Source organism: Pavona decussata, unplaced genomic scaffold (assembly GCF_977016875.1).
Source record: "Pavona decussata unplaced genomic scaffold, jaPavDecu1.1 SCAFFOLD_358, whole genome shotgun sequence".
Classification (NCBI taxonomy): domain Eukaryota; kingdom Metazoa; phylum Cnidaria; class Anthozoa; order Scleractinia; family Agariciidae; genus Pavona; species Pavona decussata.
This window is the reverse complement of record NW_028145738.1, coordinates 195,613-215,181: the sequence shown is the minus strand read 5'-3', so window position 1 is coordinate 215,181 and position 19,569 is coordinate 195,613. Positions and strand designations below refer to the sequence as shown.

The following is a 19,569-nucleotide window of genomic DNA, read 5'->3' as shown; positions in this document are numbered from 1 at the left end:
ATCCACCAAACGATGGATATCCTCCAGCTTCCGCCATGTTCGTCACCTGACTCAAGCGTCGCAAGTACGTGAGTTGGGTGTGTTTATAAAAACACTTTCGGGTCAGTCGTGAATGACCTGGCACTTTTCCTCTCTCAACTAACTGTCAAGAACATCATTTTAAAGTCACGCATAACCGCGACAGTCTGATTTATCCCTATTTCGAAAAAAAAGGAAAGAAACGAAAAGAAAAGAAAAAACGAAAAAAGAACTTCAGGATGTCAGATCAATTCTCAAAGCTCTTGCTTCTCTTTCTTCATTGAGGGAGGAGCGCCAGCTTGTTTCCGAAACAGCGACAAGTAATTCAGCAAACGGTGTTTGAACGATTTGTTTGAAAATTCTTTTTCTTATTCAAGTTATTGCAGTTTACCCAAGGACATTTGGTCTTTAAACCAAACTGCATCTCCGGAAACGAAAAGTATTCAGAACAGTTTATATGTTTACCATGTGGTTCTTTACATTCAAAAGTAGTCTAGAAGTAATTTTGTCTGATTGTAGTCCTCTAGCGCATGCGTGTACGTAGAGTGACGTCACTGTGCTCCACGTCCCATTAGCGTCCTGAATTGTTTCATGTCAGTAAAATCACTGAAACGTACCTGCCTGAATTGATTTTTCTGCATAATGAAATCTGGAAATTTATTGGTTTGTTATTTCTGGCATAAAACTGAAACTCGAAATATTAGCCGAGAAGAGTTTATATTACTAAACTTTTCAAAAGAGGATCATTGTGCAATTCCAGGGATTTGATTGGCCATGGTATATAATAATTTATACTATGCCCAAGAAATAGCGATTGTTAATTTGTCTTCTGGTTGCAAGTGTATGCAGAACGCTTCTATTGCCCTACTTGCTGACGACGCAGTTCACTCCTACTCGTCCTCCTAAGACCAAGAGGACTTGACAAAAGGAACTTGACCAAGGGGACTTGCGGCTCGACTTAAACATTGATTTGGAAAATGCGGCTTTCTTGCTCGAGAAATATAAACTTGATCAAACTTACCCTTAATACCTCCAATTTCAAGATCCTGATGCTGATTGCTAGTCCAAGAAAACTTAGATTATTCTCATTTTAAACTCTCTGTTAATGGCTGTATACTAGATAGGGAATCAACTTAAATTAAGCATTCGAGAGTTATATTTAATGACACCCTCTCCTGGGCCGACAATATTGAATGTATATAAGCAAGACGATTAATCAAAGAATTGGTATATTGCGTAGGACACTTGCTCCCTATTTAAACGTTTTGTTCATACCATGTCTTTCGTATTCTGAATTACTGTGAGTCGTTCGCTATTGTTTGGGGAGATTCACTCCAAATATTACAGAATAAGGCAGCTTTTAACTGTCTTGATTACTTAAAAGTAATTCTCGATCGCGCTACTAGCTCCTCTGCCTCTCGTTAGGCGCTAAATCCATCGGGTCCTTTATGTTTTTAAATGTATCAAAGGACGTTTGGGTCACAATGAATACGATAATTTTAAAACTGACTAATTTGCACACGTCATGCCAGTGATTTGGACTTAGTCGAGCGAAATGCAACACGGACCAGTTGCGTTTCTCAACTCCCCCTAGAGATCGCCAATTTTACATGATGGATGCAGGGATTGACAAGAATCACACAACAGTAAAAAAAGAATGAATGATGTAACCTGGTCAACAACCTATAAAAAATACATCCTTTTTCTTTTCATATAAACAGCTGCGGCTAATATCACTGATTGTTAGTCTAATATTCAAATATTCGCTATTGCTATCAGCTTAAGATTGTCATCTCGTTTAGCCTCTCTTCATCAGCGAGTTGTCGAAAAACAACAACTGTAAAAATATATAAATACAATAACCGAATGTTGTTACTTGTGGAACCAGGACTTATCAAATACAAATCGGTGTTTTTGTCGTTTTTCTTCCATTGTACAACAAAGTACAACAAAGATAACTTGATTCCCTTATAAGTATGACTACTACCCAGTCATTTTTGCATGGGAGGACCCCCAGGGGGTGTCTAAGAAATATTACAGAACCCCTCTCTTTATGGTGGCGATAATCATTAAAATTGAAAGTTTAGATGAATGATACCTTCAGCACGAACGAAGAGGTATTAATGTCAGGTACATTTGGATTTCAATTTTGCCACCTTTACAAGTGAATTTAACGAACAGCTGTTAATTATTTTTATGCGCAGTTAAACTATCTGTATGCACAGTATCAGAAAGCAACACAGGGCGCATAGCGTAACCTGTGAGCCAAGCGAAACTTAAAATAGCACGTGAATAAGTCAATAAAATATATATACATAATATATAAAATATAAAAGTCATAGTCTAGATATCTGAAAGTCTTAAACTCATAAAAATAACTATTCATGGCTGGTCTATCAATCTTGGTATAATATGACATTTTCATGTTACTACTTTGAAAGTTCTTTTTGTGCATTGTTCAGCGTCGCCGATAAAACTGCCTTCTGCATTCTCTCTAACACTTGAGTAGTCTTTCGCCCAACCAGAGATCGCACACTAATCTCTACAACTCGGTATACCGGTATAATTAAATATTCATAGAGCAAAAGAAAACGTGAAAAGGGCTTCTAAACCGACTTCCTGCTAAAAGCAGCGCTTCAACGACTATCACTCTAAAAGTCGTTATAAAAGTCCTGAAATTACAGAGAATTTTTAAAGTACGAGCAATGTTCAAACTGTATGACAGAATCACTTTCTGCATCCGCCTCAGCAACGAACCGGATCGCTGTCCGACAAGTTCTTTCGCTGTCTCTTCAAATTCCACCGAGCACCCTACGAGGACATCAATAGGTAGCCTAAGCACGGACGTTCGTGAGCCACGGACGGCAACCGGAAGTAGAATGTTTCCTTTTTTGGCGTAGTTTTGCTCCTTAACACGGACAGGAAAAGCTCTTGTTGATGACTGTGGCTTGGCGTTACAAACGCGATGCCGCTGAAAAGCTCCAAAAAGGGAAAAATTCAATTTCCGGTTGCCGTCCGTGGCTCAAAAACGTCTGTGCTTAAGCTCCCTATAATAGCTATGTTTAGCTGCTTCACATCGTACCCGGGATGTTGACTTGGTTGTCTTCTTGCTTCTTTAGTCGATCTGTTGTCCGTCCTCGGGCAGCTCATCTCAATCATGACGACTCGCTTTCTCTTTTGTCTACTACTCTCGCATCAATTCTGTTTGTTCTCACCTCCGCATTCTCCGCATAGACCGGTATATCCCAGAACGCTTTAGCTCTTTCATTCTCGTATAGGTGCTTAGGTGGACCGGCGAGTATGGTGGTACCTTGGACACCAAGCTCTGTCTCTAAGCATTATTATTATCATCATTATAATCATCATCATCATCATCATCATCATCATAGCATCATCATCACCATTATTATTATTATTATTATTATTATTATTATTATTATTATTATTATTATTATTATTATTATTATTATTATTATTATAATAACTGGTATTTACTACCACCGGAGGAATGGCAGGTGAATGCATGAGATATCATAGTAGACTGGCCGAACTTTTATCCACAAAGAAGGGAGAGAATTACGGTATTACAATGTCATGGATTCGCGCCAAAGTCTCATTTGCCCTCCTGAGGTCTAGCTGCGCTGCTATGCTTGAGAGGCTCACGTTGTACGCGAAGAGCACCGCTGAAGATTGCAGATACCGACTTTGAAATCGATAAAAACCTGGCTAGATTTTAGATTTTAGGATGAGAACGAATTTCTCAGTTTTTTTTTTTTTTTATCTTTTCTTTTCTTAATTTTCGCAATTTTAGCTGGACCGTATTTTAACTTCCAAATATATATTTTAGTGATGATGCATGAATTTTAAATAGGTTTTTAATAGTTTTAATAGTTTTAACTTGTAAATATCGATTTTGCTCCGAATATTTCAATAAAGTGTAATTAAATTTTTATTAAAAAAAATATTATTATTATTATTATTATTATTATTATTATTAGAAGTTTACTGATCCATTACTGATTTTCTGATTGATTGATTGATTGATTGATTGATTGACTGATTGATTTTTACAAGTTCTCTTACAGCTTTAAGTGGTAAGAGTGGTAGTCAACTCCTTAGATTACTATACTAATAATAATATAATAATAGCTAATTAGCCGTGTGAGAGTCGATCTGTTATCCATCCACGGACAGCTCATCCCAATCATGAATCAAAGAAATGAAATGATCAGAACTAGCCTTGAAGAAGTGAGAGCGAAATTCATGCAACTGTCAAAAAATGTTTAAAATGGCAAGTCATGTTTTCAGACAAAGAAAGAAATGAAATGATCAGAACTAGCCTTGAAGATTTCCTGATAGTCTATTACAATACAATATTGGTACAATGACTCGAAATCGGCCGATGTAGGAGTGTTATCGCGTCAATATATAAATCAAGAGGAAGACATAACCCTAACAAATTACCTGGAATCAGGTTAGGTATGGGAAAGGGAGGCGGCCGGGAAAGGAGGATTAAAATTTCAAAGCCGGTTCCCAGGTGAACAACGAGAGATGACTCAAGATTAAGCTTAGCTACATGCAGTCATATCCGTTTCCGAAAAAAGGAGCAGCGTAAGTTGCAAACGAAACATTTGTCATTTATTTTATACTGAAATGGTAACTCCTGATATACAAATGGTAGAAAAGGAAATCATAGTCTGGTTTTTAAGAAGTAGGCGAGGGCAGTTTAAATTGAGGGGGTTGGTAAAAGCTCTTACAGACCTAGAAAGCGTATTCCAGGTCTATGCCTCACTGTTTCGTTCTTGCAAGGGGCAGTCTTAGCAAGTTCCTAGTGCAAATTTGTTTTAGAATTGTGATCGTGCCAATCTACGCAATCGTGGACAAAAAAAATTAAAATAAAAAGCGTGAACCCACCGGTACACAGTTGGGTACAGTACAACCGTTGCAGCTGTTATTTTTCGACTATTATTATATGATGCAACTGTTTTGAGAAAGTGCTATATTGTAATGGAGTGTGTAATGTATATGTATAAACTGTTGTTATTATTAATATTTATGTTATGATACAGGACTCCATTTAAACCAGTTTATGCTGAACTGGATACCCCCTGAATAAATATTTGTTTAAATAATTAAATTATTTATAAATTTGCAAAACTGACAGCTTCAGGGGTATTTTCAAGAAAATACAACACTGATACTTTTTCATACACAAAATTTTCCTTAGACAAATATATCAAGCAATTCCCCCCCCCCCCCCCCCCCCACAAAAAAAAAATGCGCAAACCACTGAAACCATTCCCAGTTTCAAGGGATTTTTTTTTCTTTTTTAAGTTGCAATGTATTAGTATCCAAGCCATCTGTACCCCCTAAAAGACGCTTATAGTAATCTCCCTCCGGGCCAAAACTGGACCGTCATGCTTTGACATTTGTGTTCCCTTCGATTCTCCATGTCCACATCTTTTTGTCCAGGTCTTCTCCAGACCCTCATTACAGATCCACTCCTATACGAAGTTACCTTAACAACAGAACATAATGTTCCCAGCCCTAACAAACAATGCAGATGCAGGTTATAAAAGTCTTTTAAGGGTTTAGTGAAAATAGAGCTTTTGAAAGGTGCAGGTCTTTGCAGGTCTGACTGTTGCGAAGTCACACAAAGTCTGCATGCAAATCACAAGGCTAGTTCCCAGGAAACAGAGGAAAGTGTCGTAGTGTCGTCTCGTGCCTGTGAATGACCTACGCAGACTCAGTATTTGAAGGCTTATTTAGATGGCTGGTTACAAGGAGAACTTTGTAGCAACAGTGGAAGATGATGTTAAATGTTCCGTTTGTAATTTACCATTGCGAGAACCCGTTCAAACAAGATGTGGCCACAGATTCTGTCGCGAATGTCTCGAGGAAGCTACCAGAAGGTACGAATCTTTTTTGCCATAGCTGTTAAACCTTTATAAATGTATAAGCTTATATTGTTGTTTAAAAGCTGGGTTTGGTTCTAAATTTTACAGACTTATTTTTAGTATCTCTTGTTCCTGATTTGAAAAATTAAAATTTTAAACCAAAAATAAATTTCACTTTACCATTGGCTTATAACTGCATGAATTGACCGAGAAGACCTTAGGGACGAGGTTGAAGTACAAGTTTTATCATCATGAGACAGGGAGCCCTCACATCTACACTTTGTTGTTTCGACGGATACTTCTTCATGGTGAAGTGCTGCCATTTTTTAAATAACTTAACCTTTTCACAACTGGACTGACTATCCTGTGGCCCTTGTTCAGGTTTACAACACTGGTGGTCCCTTTCACCTTGAACCTTCTTCCAAGAAACCCCACCTCCTTCAAAAATGAAGATTCCTGTGAGGGATTGTTAAAAGTAAATAAATAAATAAATAAATAAATAAATAAATAAATAGCTAAATTGGCTAAAAATATGTAAATTACAAATAGATAAACAAATTGAAAATTAACTGTATCTAATTATATATTATTAATAATAATAATAATTCAATTCAATTCAATTCAATTCGTTTATTTTGCCATTTGTATGGCGCAAATTAACATGTGCATATGATCAAATGCGCCTATTATTCAAAGTGACTACTGCCTTAATAGAAATAAGATCCAAGCATCAAACAAGGTAATCAACTTAATTTTTTGTCTTATTCATAAATAGATGTGGGGTGCCTGTGTTGTCATCCGTTCTACAGTTGAACCTGTATTGTCTGTATCAAGAGGTCACCCTTAGGAAATTACATGGCCACAATAAATTAAGGGAAGTAGTTTTCACGTCTGTCACATATGTACAACTGACCACTTAATAGAGGGAGACTGCCTAAAATATGGTGCTGCTTAATACAGGTTCAATAAAATATTTGTATGACTACACTTGCACCTTTAAGTAGTCAGTCGAACCTGTATGTGTATTAAGCAGTCACCCTCTATTCAAAGTCCCGAAAATTACTTCCCTTATTACTGTAATTTTGACCTGTATTAAATGGTCACCTCTATTAAGCAGTCATGGTCACCCTATTCTAAGTCCCAGCGAGCTGTTTCTATTGTCTTGACCTGTCTTAAGCAGTCACTTTATAAAAGGAAACCACTTCAATATGATAACAAATAGTGCGCCAAGCAATTGAGTTTCTAATGAGCTGCACTATCGTGGCATTAATGTTTTACTAGTCTGTTGCAATACCATGCTCTCCCTTTGTCATACCATTTTATTGCCGAACTTTCTTAACCAAGTAAGTGATGTATTCTGTGCAACCTGTATTAAGCGGTCACTTAACCAATTCCCTGAGGGTGACGACCGCTTAATACAGGTTTGACTGTACTTACTTTACTCTCTTTCTACCTCTGCAGGAACTGTAGAGGAAAAAAAATTTAGGCATTTCTTAAAGTAAATATCCTGGGCCAACAGCTGTTCAAAGCCTGATTAAGCTAGTCCTAGGTTAACATGAACTGTGATTCAATCAATAAAGATTCTTTAAAAAGATTTTTGTTCCTCTGTTTTACCTAGGACGTTTCTTTACCGTTAGCTTAAAATTAGCTTTTAAAAACATTTTTAATGAGCAAGATAAAAACCTCAGTTAATTTTTAATCAGGATAAGCATTAATCACTTTCTAACAACCAGGCCCTGTTTTCAAAAGCAAAAAGCAAAAAGAGGGATGATTACTCAGTCAGTCAGTCAGTCTGAGTTACTCACTGAGAGACAGTCACTCAGTATCAGTCAGTCAGTCAGTCAGTGACAGTCAGCCGGTCAGGTAATCAGTAATCAGTCAGTCAGTCAGTCAGTCAGTCAGTCAGTCATCATAAAGTCAGCCATGGCCAGCAATTATAAGTCAGTCAGTCAGTCAATCAGTCAGTCTTTCACTCACTCACTCATGCATCCATTAAAATAGATGTGAGAGTTCCTTTATGAAAGATATATGATGTACTTGGAATCAGGTAAAAAAAGGAAGCAGGCAATGAACCACTTTTTCCAAATAATGATTTGGAGTCTGTAGTATTATAATATTTGGCCTATTGTGCAGTTCCAGAAAATATCCATACTCCCCCATGGAAGGTTTTTTGTTTTGCACCCCCCTCCTCCCAGGAAATTTCAGTTTTGCTTCGCACTTTGCTTCTAAACTATTGGCTTTTAAGCCCCCCCACCCACCCCTAGGAATTCCCAGTGACATTCCATGGGGTGGCTATGGATTTTTTTACACTGTAAGAAATGAAAAATAATGTTAAAAAAAAAACATAAGTAGTGTAATTAATTATAAGTATTACATTGTCTACAATGCAGGAGTCATGTTGTAAGTAATGTATGTATTATATTGTGAGTAGTGTTAGGTTTTGTATTGTAAATAGTGCTAGTATGTTTATCATTAAAAAAACACAGTATTTTTCCAAGTTGAAGCTTAGGAAGTATTTCTGGAAAAATGTACAGTTACTCCTAATTTTCTTTTGGATAATTTAGAATAACACTTGCTTATAATATATAAGATCCGCTTTTTCTGCATGTCACAAACTGCACAAAAATACCTTTGTATATATTCTTTAGACACCGTCCTTAGAAACCTGGGGTTTTTTTGTGGACCATTCTGAGATGCACAGAATGTATATGCAAAAGGAGGCACCCTTCCTTAACTGGGATCATGTTATTTGCAGGAAACTGTTTATGTTCTGAAAAACCTTTTCTTATTCCTAGAGTCATGACATATGATTGGGGTGACAAGCCAGAAAATGAAGATTTCTACTCTATTACTTGCCCTGTGGATAATGTAAATTTAGATCTTGAAAAAGTGAGTATTAATTGATAATTGTAGTCATCTTTATAGATATATTGGACACTGTTAGACTCTGGGTGTTGATAAAAGATAATTCGAGTTTTGTCCTATAGATCTGCAAATTGTCGCTTCATTCTCACTGAGAATTAGCATTATTTGGGAGGTTTATTTTTGGACAAAACTGTTTATGTGATGGTACTCCATGACAGAGAGGCAAATAAATATACATTGCCATGTGATCTGCTATTTTGGTTAAATTAAGTTAATCAGATTAGGCAATGTTATTTAATGAAAGCTGGTTTTGGTTTACTGCACTGCAGGTCTACTAAAAAATTGATGATTGTTGTAAGTTTTTGTTTTGTCGTTTTATTGCATATTTGTGTGATTATCTGCATTCACGCTATCACTTGCTATTTGAGGTTAGGGGTTATAAAGGGTGTGGGGTAGCTGTTTGGCTCGGGAATGAGGGTTGAGAATAGAGTGATAAAAATCTGCGAGTCAGCGAGCCATGCGAGCCAAGGTGTGAGCCATGCGAGCCGTGCGAGCCATGCGAGTCATGCGAGCCACAGTATAAATGTTAAGAATTTTTATTTGTTGTATTTACATTCACATAAGAACAAGAACAAGAGCATCGGAACAAGATGAATAACATCGCAACATTTAATTCTTACAGCGGGACAACGCAAACCATCATATTTCAGTCTTTTGTTAATTGACACGTCAGGACTGATTGTCAGTGTCATTCCAATCTTGTAAGGTATGATAAATGAGTACTCAAAGATGAGCGAAGTCAATATTGTCGCCCTAAATTCAATTTGAAAAGAAGCAGCGTATCAGAAGCATTTGCCCTCAGCTGGTGGGTCGAATGCTATCTCGAAAACAGCCTCTGCCACTCTAGTGGCGAGTTTTGAAGAAAGACTTGTCTAAGGGAAAGGACAACCACATGCAGCAGTCTGAGCCAACCGACAGAGTTCTGCAGATAACTCTGATTCTCGACTTAAGACCAAACCTGTTAAAATGGCGCGATTTACTCACCATTCTTGACGCCAACACACGGAGATCGAAGTGCGGTTCTTTTCTTTTTTTTTTTTCTTGAATGAAGTTCCACGTGGATATCAATGAATGACATGTGTCAATAGATACCCATTCGAGTAGCGGTGCAGCCGTATGTTTTTCTCGGATTTTTTTTTTCTGAAGTCTTGAACCTTAATAAATTTTTGCGTATTGTTCAGTTTATTTTTTTTGTGCATCTTGGGCGATTTTGAATAGGCAAAATTCTCTTCAAAATTATAACAAAAACGAAAAAAACAAAGAAAAAAATTCATCCAAAATTTTCTCACGCGAATGTAAATAAAACAAATAAAAATTCTTAACATTTGCACTGTGGCTCGCATGACTCGCGTGACTTGCATGGCTCACGCGGTGGCTTCCATGGCTCGCTGGCTCGCAGATTTCACAGACCCTTGAGAATAAATGGTGGTATGTAGGAGACAAAGGTTGATGAGACTTAATTGGGACTGAGAGGTGAGGGCTAATAACTTGATCATGAGTTCCTTGAGCCTTGAGGGTGTTGATGTTACCAGAAGCATATACATGCATGTATACAGTGTGCATGGTTTCTTAATGTAGCTTCACCTGAGACAGTTGATGAGAAAAAAATTTTTTTACAAATTACTATTATAGACCTTACTCCCAAAATCAGCTACCATCAGTTAATATTCTTTTGTTGGTATTCAAATTAGCCCTTCTTACCTCTTTTTTAAGACCAAAGGTCAAAAGAATATTTTACCTTGAATGTCAGGCACAAAGTGCTAATTTGAGTGCAAACAAAAGGATATATATTTAAATGGAAGCCACTTTGGAATAAGGTTTGTTGTAGAAATTATGGGCCAAAAACCACAAAAACAAATTTTCATGAATTTTTTTTTATGGTGATCGACAGTCAGTATTTTGTATTGCTGGAAAACCCTGTAGATAATCTGCCCTGCACTTGGCAAAACCCTTAAGCATAACACTGCCTGAAGGTAAAACAGAAAAAGATGTGGTGACAATTGTCAGATATATCCATTGCATATATCCATTGCATATAAGATAATAACTTATAGACTTCCTCAATTTAGTCTTTCACTTCTCATTTCTGGCCTTACGTGCTCTTGCTTCTCTCATTTGCTCCCCTCCACGCGCCTTGTACGTATATTTCCTGAGAGCAACTAAGCAAGCATAAGTTACAAGCATTTATAATGTTGTCTGTTTTGTTTCGCTAGGATGTTTTCCCTGACAAAGCAACAGAGAGGAAGATACTATCACTTGTTATTCATTGTTCAAACGATGACTGTAAATGGACTGGAGCACTTAGCAAAAAAGATGTAAGGTGTAAATATGCAAATAAACATACCTAACAGTGTAGCTCTTTAAATAAACTTCATCTTCTTTTTTTAGTTTGTAGGGCTTCATTGTGTTAATTATCTGGTTCTGTTATGCCTGTTCATATCTTGTCTTGCATTTGGTTTACCAATTATCTGTAACGTTTATCAATTTAATGTAACCCATTTTAGCAACCACTAACCAAGTATTCACAGGTAGAGATCCTTGGGAATTGTCCCAGTTTTTTTTTTTTCTCAAAGAAAGCATTAGGTCCAAACATAGGAATTTTGGGGGCTGAACATGCACCTTAATTCCTTTGAAGTGATTTTTTCTGGATGTCACATATCTCAGAGTTTCCAGCAATCATCATCATCATCATTATCATCATCCTTGTCAAGATCATTATTGAGGGTTGTTGAATACACACCAGTACAGTCCAGTCTTATATTCCTGTAGTCCACTGAATTTTATTGTCGGACGTCTAGTCAGGTTTTGTATTTCACAAAAATAAACTCAAATAATATATTCTGGAGGCCACTGGATTTATTTGGTTCTAGTTGTGTTTTGGGGTTAGGATACCATACTAACAGTTGTCCGTTGGAGTTGTGTGGATCACGTGGTCTTGAATGGAGTGCAAGAGAGAGTCTATTGGACTTGATTGAAGACTATTGTTGTGACAGATGTAGAAAAAAAAGCAAGTCATTAGGGGGTAGAAATGTTGTCCATTGGCGTCCAATTGATCCTTTTGACTCAGAGTACTTATATTGGACTCAGATGGTGTATAGAGGGTCGTACAGGGGTATTTTCGTGATGCGTGATTAGCTGATTTTATTTCCCGTGAAACGTGAATGTAATAAATTATTCTTCGTAATCTGTGACCTGAAGGTTTTGCGTGACCCGTGAAGAACTTGAAAATGAATTTTTCATTTCCGTGATCCGTGATTTGCTATTTTTTCTGTTCGTGAACCGTGCAAGAGACCCCCCTGTATGACCCTCTGTATACTAAACATATCATTATTATCAAAAAGTGTGATACATATGTTAGAGATGTTTCTTTGCCCAACAGACACACATGGAATCCTGTCTGTCACTAATCATTTCCTGTACCAACAAGAGCTGTGAAGAAACTATGTTAAGAAGAGACCTGGAGGAACATGCAACTGTCACATGTCAATGGAGGGTGGTTTTCTGTTCCTACTGCAATGAACCACACCCTAAATGTCAGCAAACGGTAATACTACTATATACCAGAATAATACACAACAATTATAGTGAGTCTTGTTAATGTGCATGCTTTGATCTTCAAACTATCCTGAAGGTAATATTCAGGGCCAAGTTGTTCAAAGCCCAATTAAGCTAATCCTGGGTTAACGTGAACTTTGATTCGATTTTAATTACTAATCAATGAAGACTCTTCAAAAAGATTTTTGTCCCTCAGTTTTAGACTTTTCTTTACTGTTTGCTAACAGTAAAAAACATTTTAAAACATTTTCAAAGTGCGAGATGAGAACCTGACAATTAAGTCTTAACCGGGGATTAACGTTAATTGGCTTTCAAACAACCGGGGCCCTCAGGTGTTTCCATTTATTTTATTTGCGTAATTTGTGCACTCTTATAATAATATTTACATCATTAGCTTGTGCTCAGCTCCAGCATGTGTGCATAGTGGGTTGTCCTTGATGCTATCTTCAACTAATCTATATCTAGTTACGTTAACTTAGCTATTGACCACTTTATGTCGAAAAAACTTTCATGAAAAATTTGCAACTGCAAAATGAGTCATTGTCAAGACATCAGAGATTGCGCTTCACCTTCGACTGGCAGAAAATAGTAATACTGCATGAGAATATGCAGGTAAGAAACCTCTTCTTTTTATTGCAGTTTTTGAAATGAATGCTATGAATTCCAGTAAACAATCAGTGGCAGTTTGAGAAAACTATATACAAGAAATTTTATTTGAAGCAAGTCACTTGCCTAGCCAGATGTAATCGGGGAATGGGAGGAGGAGCAAGAAAAAAAGGGGGCCTGGGGAGAGGGAACAGTTATTGACAGATAGCGTAATTGGATTACCTGAAATCTTTGGGTGGAAATCAGTGGAAGGGGGTTTATGGTAGGCATTCTCTCTTCTCTCTTCCCAGTTCCCCCTCCCCCCCCCCCCCCCCCCACGCACACACACACACACACACACAAGTAGGCTAGTGGAACCACCTTCACTTTTCTTGTACGACCAAAAGGGATGCATGAATCTGGAATATACTTTGTGGATGTCACAATTTCTGTCAGACTGTCAACTGCAATGCTTTATGCTTTTATATACAGCTGATAGCTGTGAGTTATATACTTCTTTTTCATGCATTAAATTTTCCCATAACAATGATCATCTTGACTTTGAATAAGACTCCCTTCCAAAGTTCTCTTGAATTTCATTATACAAGTTAGATTGGTGTAAGTTAGGAGATAGCAAGCAAAGACTCAAAACCCAAATTGTGCCTCAATATTATTTTTCTCCACTAAATATAAAGGAAATCTCTTGAAACCTAAACAATTGAAGCTTTGTATAGTGCAATACAGACCATACAGACACTTGTCAATCCTCCAAAACATGAATACTTCAGCATAGAGAGGATAATAAGGGTGGATCTAGAACTGGTTGTGGTATTTTTTCTGGCCAAAAACTGGCCATATTTTCCATCATGGCTTATAACATTTAATAAATAAATTAAATTATTCTTTTAATTTAAATGATAACTAATGGAATGACTGTGGTTCTATTTTTTAACATTTGGCTTTAGTTTACTGTGCTGTATGTACAGTCTATCATAATGTGCTGAAAAAAGGAAATGAAAACCACTTTTTTTCCTCAGGAACACATCAGTGAGTGTAAGAAGTACAAAGTGGAATGTCCAGCTGGCTGTGGTGTAGCAATTCAGCGAGAAAAGGTAAGGCCTTACAACATTCTCAGATCTGTAAATTGATAGAGAGCACTGGGAGAAGGGTGGGGGGGGGGGGGGGTATATGTACAAAGAGTTGCAAAATAATTTTAACAAGAAGCTGTTTCCAGCTTATACTTGGGCCATATTTGACTGTGTGGTGCATAAAGCCTACAATCTTTTAACAGTGATAACCTCCAGCATCGCCAATTCCCCCAAATAGATAGCCTGCGAGCAAGCTCTTATGCGGGTGGATCCTCTTTCTCCCTCCCGCCCCCCACCCCCAAGAGAGCTTGCTCGCAGGCTACCAAATAGATAGATACAGAGATATAGTGAGGCAATAAGTAACCACCAGATAGCATTGCATTTCTTGCAGTCAGAATGAAATACAGGGGAAAACGACATTTGTCATACGAATGCTTTCTGTAATCCCCGGGCTTTAATCCTTACGATTTCACCTTTCGTTTAGAGACAGAAACCATTTGTACGGTCCTGATATGTATGTGACGCCGGGTCAATGACGGATCGTAATTTTCGGTATGATCTAGACCGGGGGGGGGGGGGGGGTACTCCCTTATGTGACCTTAACGGGGACGTGCGGCCCGATAGGGTATGGTTTTCAGGGTGTTTTGTCTTGAACGGGGTATCTATTTCATCACTTTCTGTCTTAAACATGGTATCTCTACATGACCTAATGGCTTAAACAGATTGTGATTGCCAATGCATTAAAATACAGTGAGAAACTAGTGTATTCTTATTTCATTCTAGTCAGGGTGTGATTTTGGGTTAAATATCTTAGAAAGGGCCTGAAAATTTTGAATTCTGTCTTAAACGGGATAGGGAAATCGGAGAATTGTGTCTTAAACAGGGTCAGGGTTTGAACGCCCGGGCCGCACCTCCCTGCCCAAGCATCTGTTGAGTACCCCCCCCCCCCCTCCCCGGGATCTACAGTAACGTTACGCATCACGCGTACGTTTATATCCTTGTACGTTTTTCAATGTTTCGCTGTTTATATTTTTAAATGAAATTCAGGGGAAAGCATTTGTTAATTAACATTTCATTTGAAGACAGAAACCGTTTCTACATTGATTGTTTTTCTATAGTAAACGTGAGACATCTTTATCTATCTTGGCTTGCGAGGTCATAGACTGATTTAGTTGCCAAATTTTCGGTTAAACAAAACTAACCTTGAGGCACTCAGGGTAGCCTAAAAAACACTCCGGTTAGCCTAAAGAGCACTCCAGTTAGCCTAAATAGCACTAAGGTTAGCTTAAATAGCTCCCGGTTAGCTTAACGGTTTAATAGCAGTTTATGTTGGGGTTGTTGGGTTCATGCCTCGCATGCCTCGCATGTTTTGTTCATGCCTCGCAGTCGTCTGGCTCGCATATTGTAAACACTCCTTACGGCCCGAAAACAAAGAACGCGACCGAGAATTTAAAGAATTTGATAACTCGACAGAAAACGTAACTCATACCAGCCGAGTACAAAAAACGAGACCGAGAACAATAAGTCGTGGCCCGAAGTCTTATCTCTCGGCCCATCGCGACCCCAAAAAGAAAAAAGAATTTGATAATGCTACCAAAACCTTAACTCGGTCCGCCTTATGGCCCGAGTAATAAGAAAAAAATCACTTTATTTTAGTGTCAATGTATTTAGCGCAGAGCACTAATTGGGGACACTATCCAGGTCGAATTGGAATTTAGAAATGTTGCTTTTCGAGGAGAGGGGACAACCGGAGTACCGGGAGATAAACCTCTCGGAGCAGGGACGAGAACCAACAAAAAACTCAACCCACATATGACGCCGAGGATCGAATGGCACAATGTGGTGGCATGTTTAATTAGCACAAAGAGGTTGGAGGGGAGGGGTGGGGGGACAGGAACTGCATTGCAGAACAATCCTTGATTCAGTGCAAGTTTCTTGGATAAAATGTGGTGGTTCAAGAATAAACTGCAACAAGCATGAAATTACGAATGATTCACATTTTGCGCACAAGCGCAACAGCGTTTCGCCCATCATTGGTTGAGCTTTTGAAAGAAATGATACTTTTTTGCCGTCTGGGTAATTTGGTATTAAAATTATTTGTTGGAAAGTTCAAAGTCCCTATCCTTTCTTTGTTTGTGTTGGTTACTTTTAGTCTAATAAGCTGTTTTGGATAAGACTGTGTAGTGTTTATGTGGTGCTACTGTAGTCTTCTCAGTTGAAGTTTGTTTGTTTACATTCTCACGTAGATTTCACATCACACTGAAAGAGAATGCCCACTGATTACCATCATCTGTCCTTATGCTGAAATGGGCTGTGATGAAAAGGTATTTTTAGTTTGTTTTCACAATGCCTTCCTGTTCATGATTTTGCTTCATTCATTCATAATAAACTTATTTTTGTTAAAAAAAAAAATGGGGGTGCGTCCCATTTGTCACAACTGGCAAACCACACCGGTCAATTCGTAAACGGAATGTACCAATTTGAAGGATACGTTTTATCCTAGTCGTTCGAATTTCTTCAAAATAGCGGGTACCTTTTTCGGAGTGATTATTTTTCAAGATTGAAACTGACTGGAACCGATTTTACACCGAGTGTGCAGAAGGTATACACCGCCAAAAAATTGACAGGAAACCTCTCGCCTCTGTAAGGCAGTCACAGTTTAATAACTGATCTAGTTTTCAGTTTTAATTCGACACAAAAATTGTATACATGTACACAGAAAACAGAATTATTTTCACTTTCCATAAGCTGTGGAGACCTTTCTTATGTAGGGTCTTGAATGTGGGCCCAAGGTTGTGTGCCTAGAATTGGTTCAAAAGTACATTGACACAAAAGCCATGGTCCACTAAACTGACTCGGTGTCAGACGAAACTAGGGCAAAATCGCATATATCAATCAGTGTGCTATGTGAGTCAGCAACTGGGGTGCTTTCTGATTCTACTTGTTGCAGATGCCAAGAAATCAAGTGGAATCACATCTTCAATCAGCCTATCGCATTCATCTTGACTTGGCTTGTTTGAAGTTGCATACCACGCAAGAAGAGTACAGAGAAACGACTCGAAAACTCGAGGAAAAAGTGGAGACACTTTGTAGAAAGGAAGATGAAAAAATATCAAGCTTGGAGCAGCAGTTGAAGGAGATGAAGAAAGTGAACGACTTTCTTGTTGAAAAGGTGGCATCTCTAGGGAAACAGATTTCCAGATTAAACGAGAAAGCACCCCAACCGTCTTGGAGGATTAACGGCATTGGAAAAATATTGAGTCAAGCCTGTGCCAAAGATGGCAAAAACACTGTTGTAGAGAGTGCACCTTTCTACTCAACTACATATGGCTATAAATTGAAAGTCTCTGTTTATCCCAAGGGTGACAAGACCAATAACAACATTTATCTTTCAGTATTCTTGGTAATAATGGAAGGTGAATACGATGCCGTATTGCCTTGGCCTTTCCGGCAGAAAGTAATTTTCACCCTTGTTGACCAGCAAAAAGAAACGGAGGAAAAGAAAAATGTTGTTATGGAATTAATCACTGATTCTTCCCTAGAGGGGGGCGCCAAGCCAACAAAAGTTGAGAAGCCTGGTTTGGGATTTGCAAGATTTATATCACATAAGATTCTTAAGACACGGAAATACATTCTCAATGAATCATTGCTACTTGAAGTAACGATTTGCCCTCCTTGTTAAGGGGTTAGAAAAATACTTAATAGTTAAATTATTAAGGCCTCCAGCCAGTGACTTGCTACTGACCGACAAGGTTGTACAATAGATTATCATAGATGTTTGTAGCGGAGAATATTAAAGCTTGTTTTTGTTTTTCTGAAATTGCATTATTAAGTGAGGGTGACCATAAGGTGGACACGTATCATTTCAAGTTGTTACCAGACTTAGCGGGGAGGGATTTTATTTTGTTAATTTACAATTGCAACGGAAATGTTTTGCGCATTGCAGGCTACATGACATAATATTTTATTCGCCAAAGCGACCTAAAAATTCGATCATAATCATTTAACAGTTAACTAAGAGGACGAAAATAAGACAGCCCACGGGACTACCTCCCCACCTTACCCCCCTTCCCCACGTTTGTGAGTTCTTTTTGACAAGTTCACTTCTTCTGTACCGCCGACCGGTTGGCTCAGTTGGTAGAGCACCTGGCTTCCGCGCGGGAGGTCGCGGGTTCAAACCCCTGCCGGACCAACACTCAGGGTCTTTAAATATTTAAACTGAGGAGAAAGTGCTGCCTTTGCTCTGACATTTGCAAATGGTTAGACTTTCTAGTCTTCTCGGATAAGGACGATAAATCGTAGGTCCCGTCTCACAACCCTTGTCCATGATTACTTTGTGGGACGTTAAAGAACCCACACACTGTTCGCAATAGTAGGGTATATGTGTATATGTGCGGTATATATATAATTATATATGTGTACGTGCGGTATATGTGTATATGTGCTTTTACAATAACTGTCCAAATTCCGGCGCGCTGATTGGCTCGTAGCTATTGTCTATAAGAGTACAGACAATAAAAATGACGTCAGATGTAAAGCGCGCGCTTTCTCAACGAAAAAAAATAGCCAATTCCGTAACGAGGAGTGTGCCCTTTTTTAAGCAGAACTACTTTGTAGGAAAACGGGGACAAGTACTGACTTGTCAGCCACTGTGAGACAACCGCATAATAAATTAACTTATTCAAAGATTTTTATTTGAAGCAGTTACCAGTAATTGTTGTAAGCGGGTTTTTTTAGATTAAAGTAAACACATTAGGTAATGGCAATGGTATTAGGGACCTTTTGATCTGAGTACGTGTTTACCAGCAGATAAGAGGACCCTAGAAACAAGATTGATGCGTCAAACGGTTACCTACATCTAGCAAACTAGATTTGAAAAGTCGTATTCGTACTCAATCTCGTACTCGTAATCAAATCTGAAGGTCCCCTATTATCTAAAACACGCCAACTGGATTCCAAAAATTGTACTCGTACTTAGATGTCACGACACAACAAACAATACATCTGCTTCACTAGTTATACTAGTCACACCGTAGATTGAGACTAAATAAATACAGTAAGCGACAAGTGAATAAATACATTCACTTACTAAACCTTACGCTACCAAGGACCTCGGTCTCCATGGCAACCAAATATGATAGCAAATTAAACTTCATGGTAATATTGTCAAGTAACTTGTAAGCGTTATAATGGACAACGCAAAGTTCTCCGCGAAGAACAATAACTATTTTCAAATCATTTAAAAATATATTGACTTTGAATTGTCTGAAATGCAGACCTCATTCGTAATCACACCACCCGAAAACGGCAGCCAAAACAAACATTTCAATAACATCCAATCTCCTTCAAATACAATGAAAGAAAGGAAAATTTTGCTTGAAACTTAAATAAAAGACTGGTAAAATTAAAAACAGCAACTGAGTTTCTTTCACTGACAAAACACATCGTCTTGATTTCACTCAGACGCTATAAAAGGATCACGCGGCACAAACGTTTTTCTG

General features: G+C 38.1%; 2 protein-coding genes across 8 annotated transcripts in view; one reads left to right on the top strand and one right to left on the bottom strand.

Annotated features, from left to right (window-relative positions):
- Positions 1–19,569, bottom strand: part of LOC146452971 (TNF receptor-associated factor 4-like) — a 160,379-nt gene that overhangs the window by 40,348 nt on the left and 100,462 nt on the right. The window lies entirely within an intron of this gene.
- LOC146452977 (TNF receptor-associated factor 6-like) lies at positions 5,701–17,888 on the top strand. Its single transcript, XM_085097181.1, has 7 exons — positions 5,701–5,930; positions 8,711–8,804; positions 11,054–11,155; positions 12,220–12,384; positions 14,018–14,092; positions 16,315–16,392; positions 17,019–17,888. Exons 1-7 carry the CDS (start codon positions 5,788–5,790, stop codon positions 17,748–17,750), a joined length of 1,389 nt encoding a protein of 462 aa, XP_084953307.1. The 5' UTR covers positions 5,701–5,787; the 3' UTR covers positions 17,751–17,888.

Excerpts from the sequence above, each read along its gene's own strand:
- LOC146452977 (XM_085097181.1), top strand. The coding sequence starts at position 5,788 with ATGGCTGGTTACAAGGAGAACTTTGTAGCAACAGTGGAAGATGATGTT. Across the intron at positions 8,805-11,053 it reads TAAATTTAGATCTTGAAAAA|GATGTTTTCCCTGACAAAGC; the intron begins GTGAGTATTAAT and ends TTGTTTCGCTAG. Across the intron at positions 16,393-17,018 it reads AAATGGGCTGTGATGAAAAG|ATGCCAAGAAATCAAGTGGA; the intron begins GTATTTTTAGTT and ends TACTTGTTGCAG.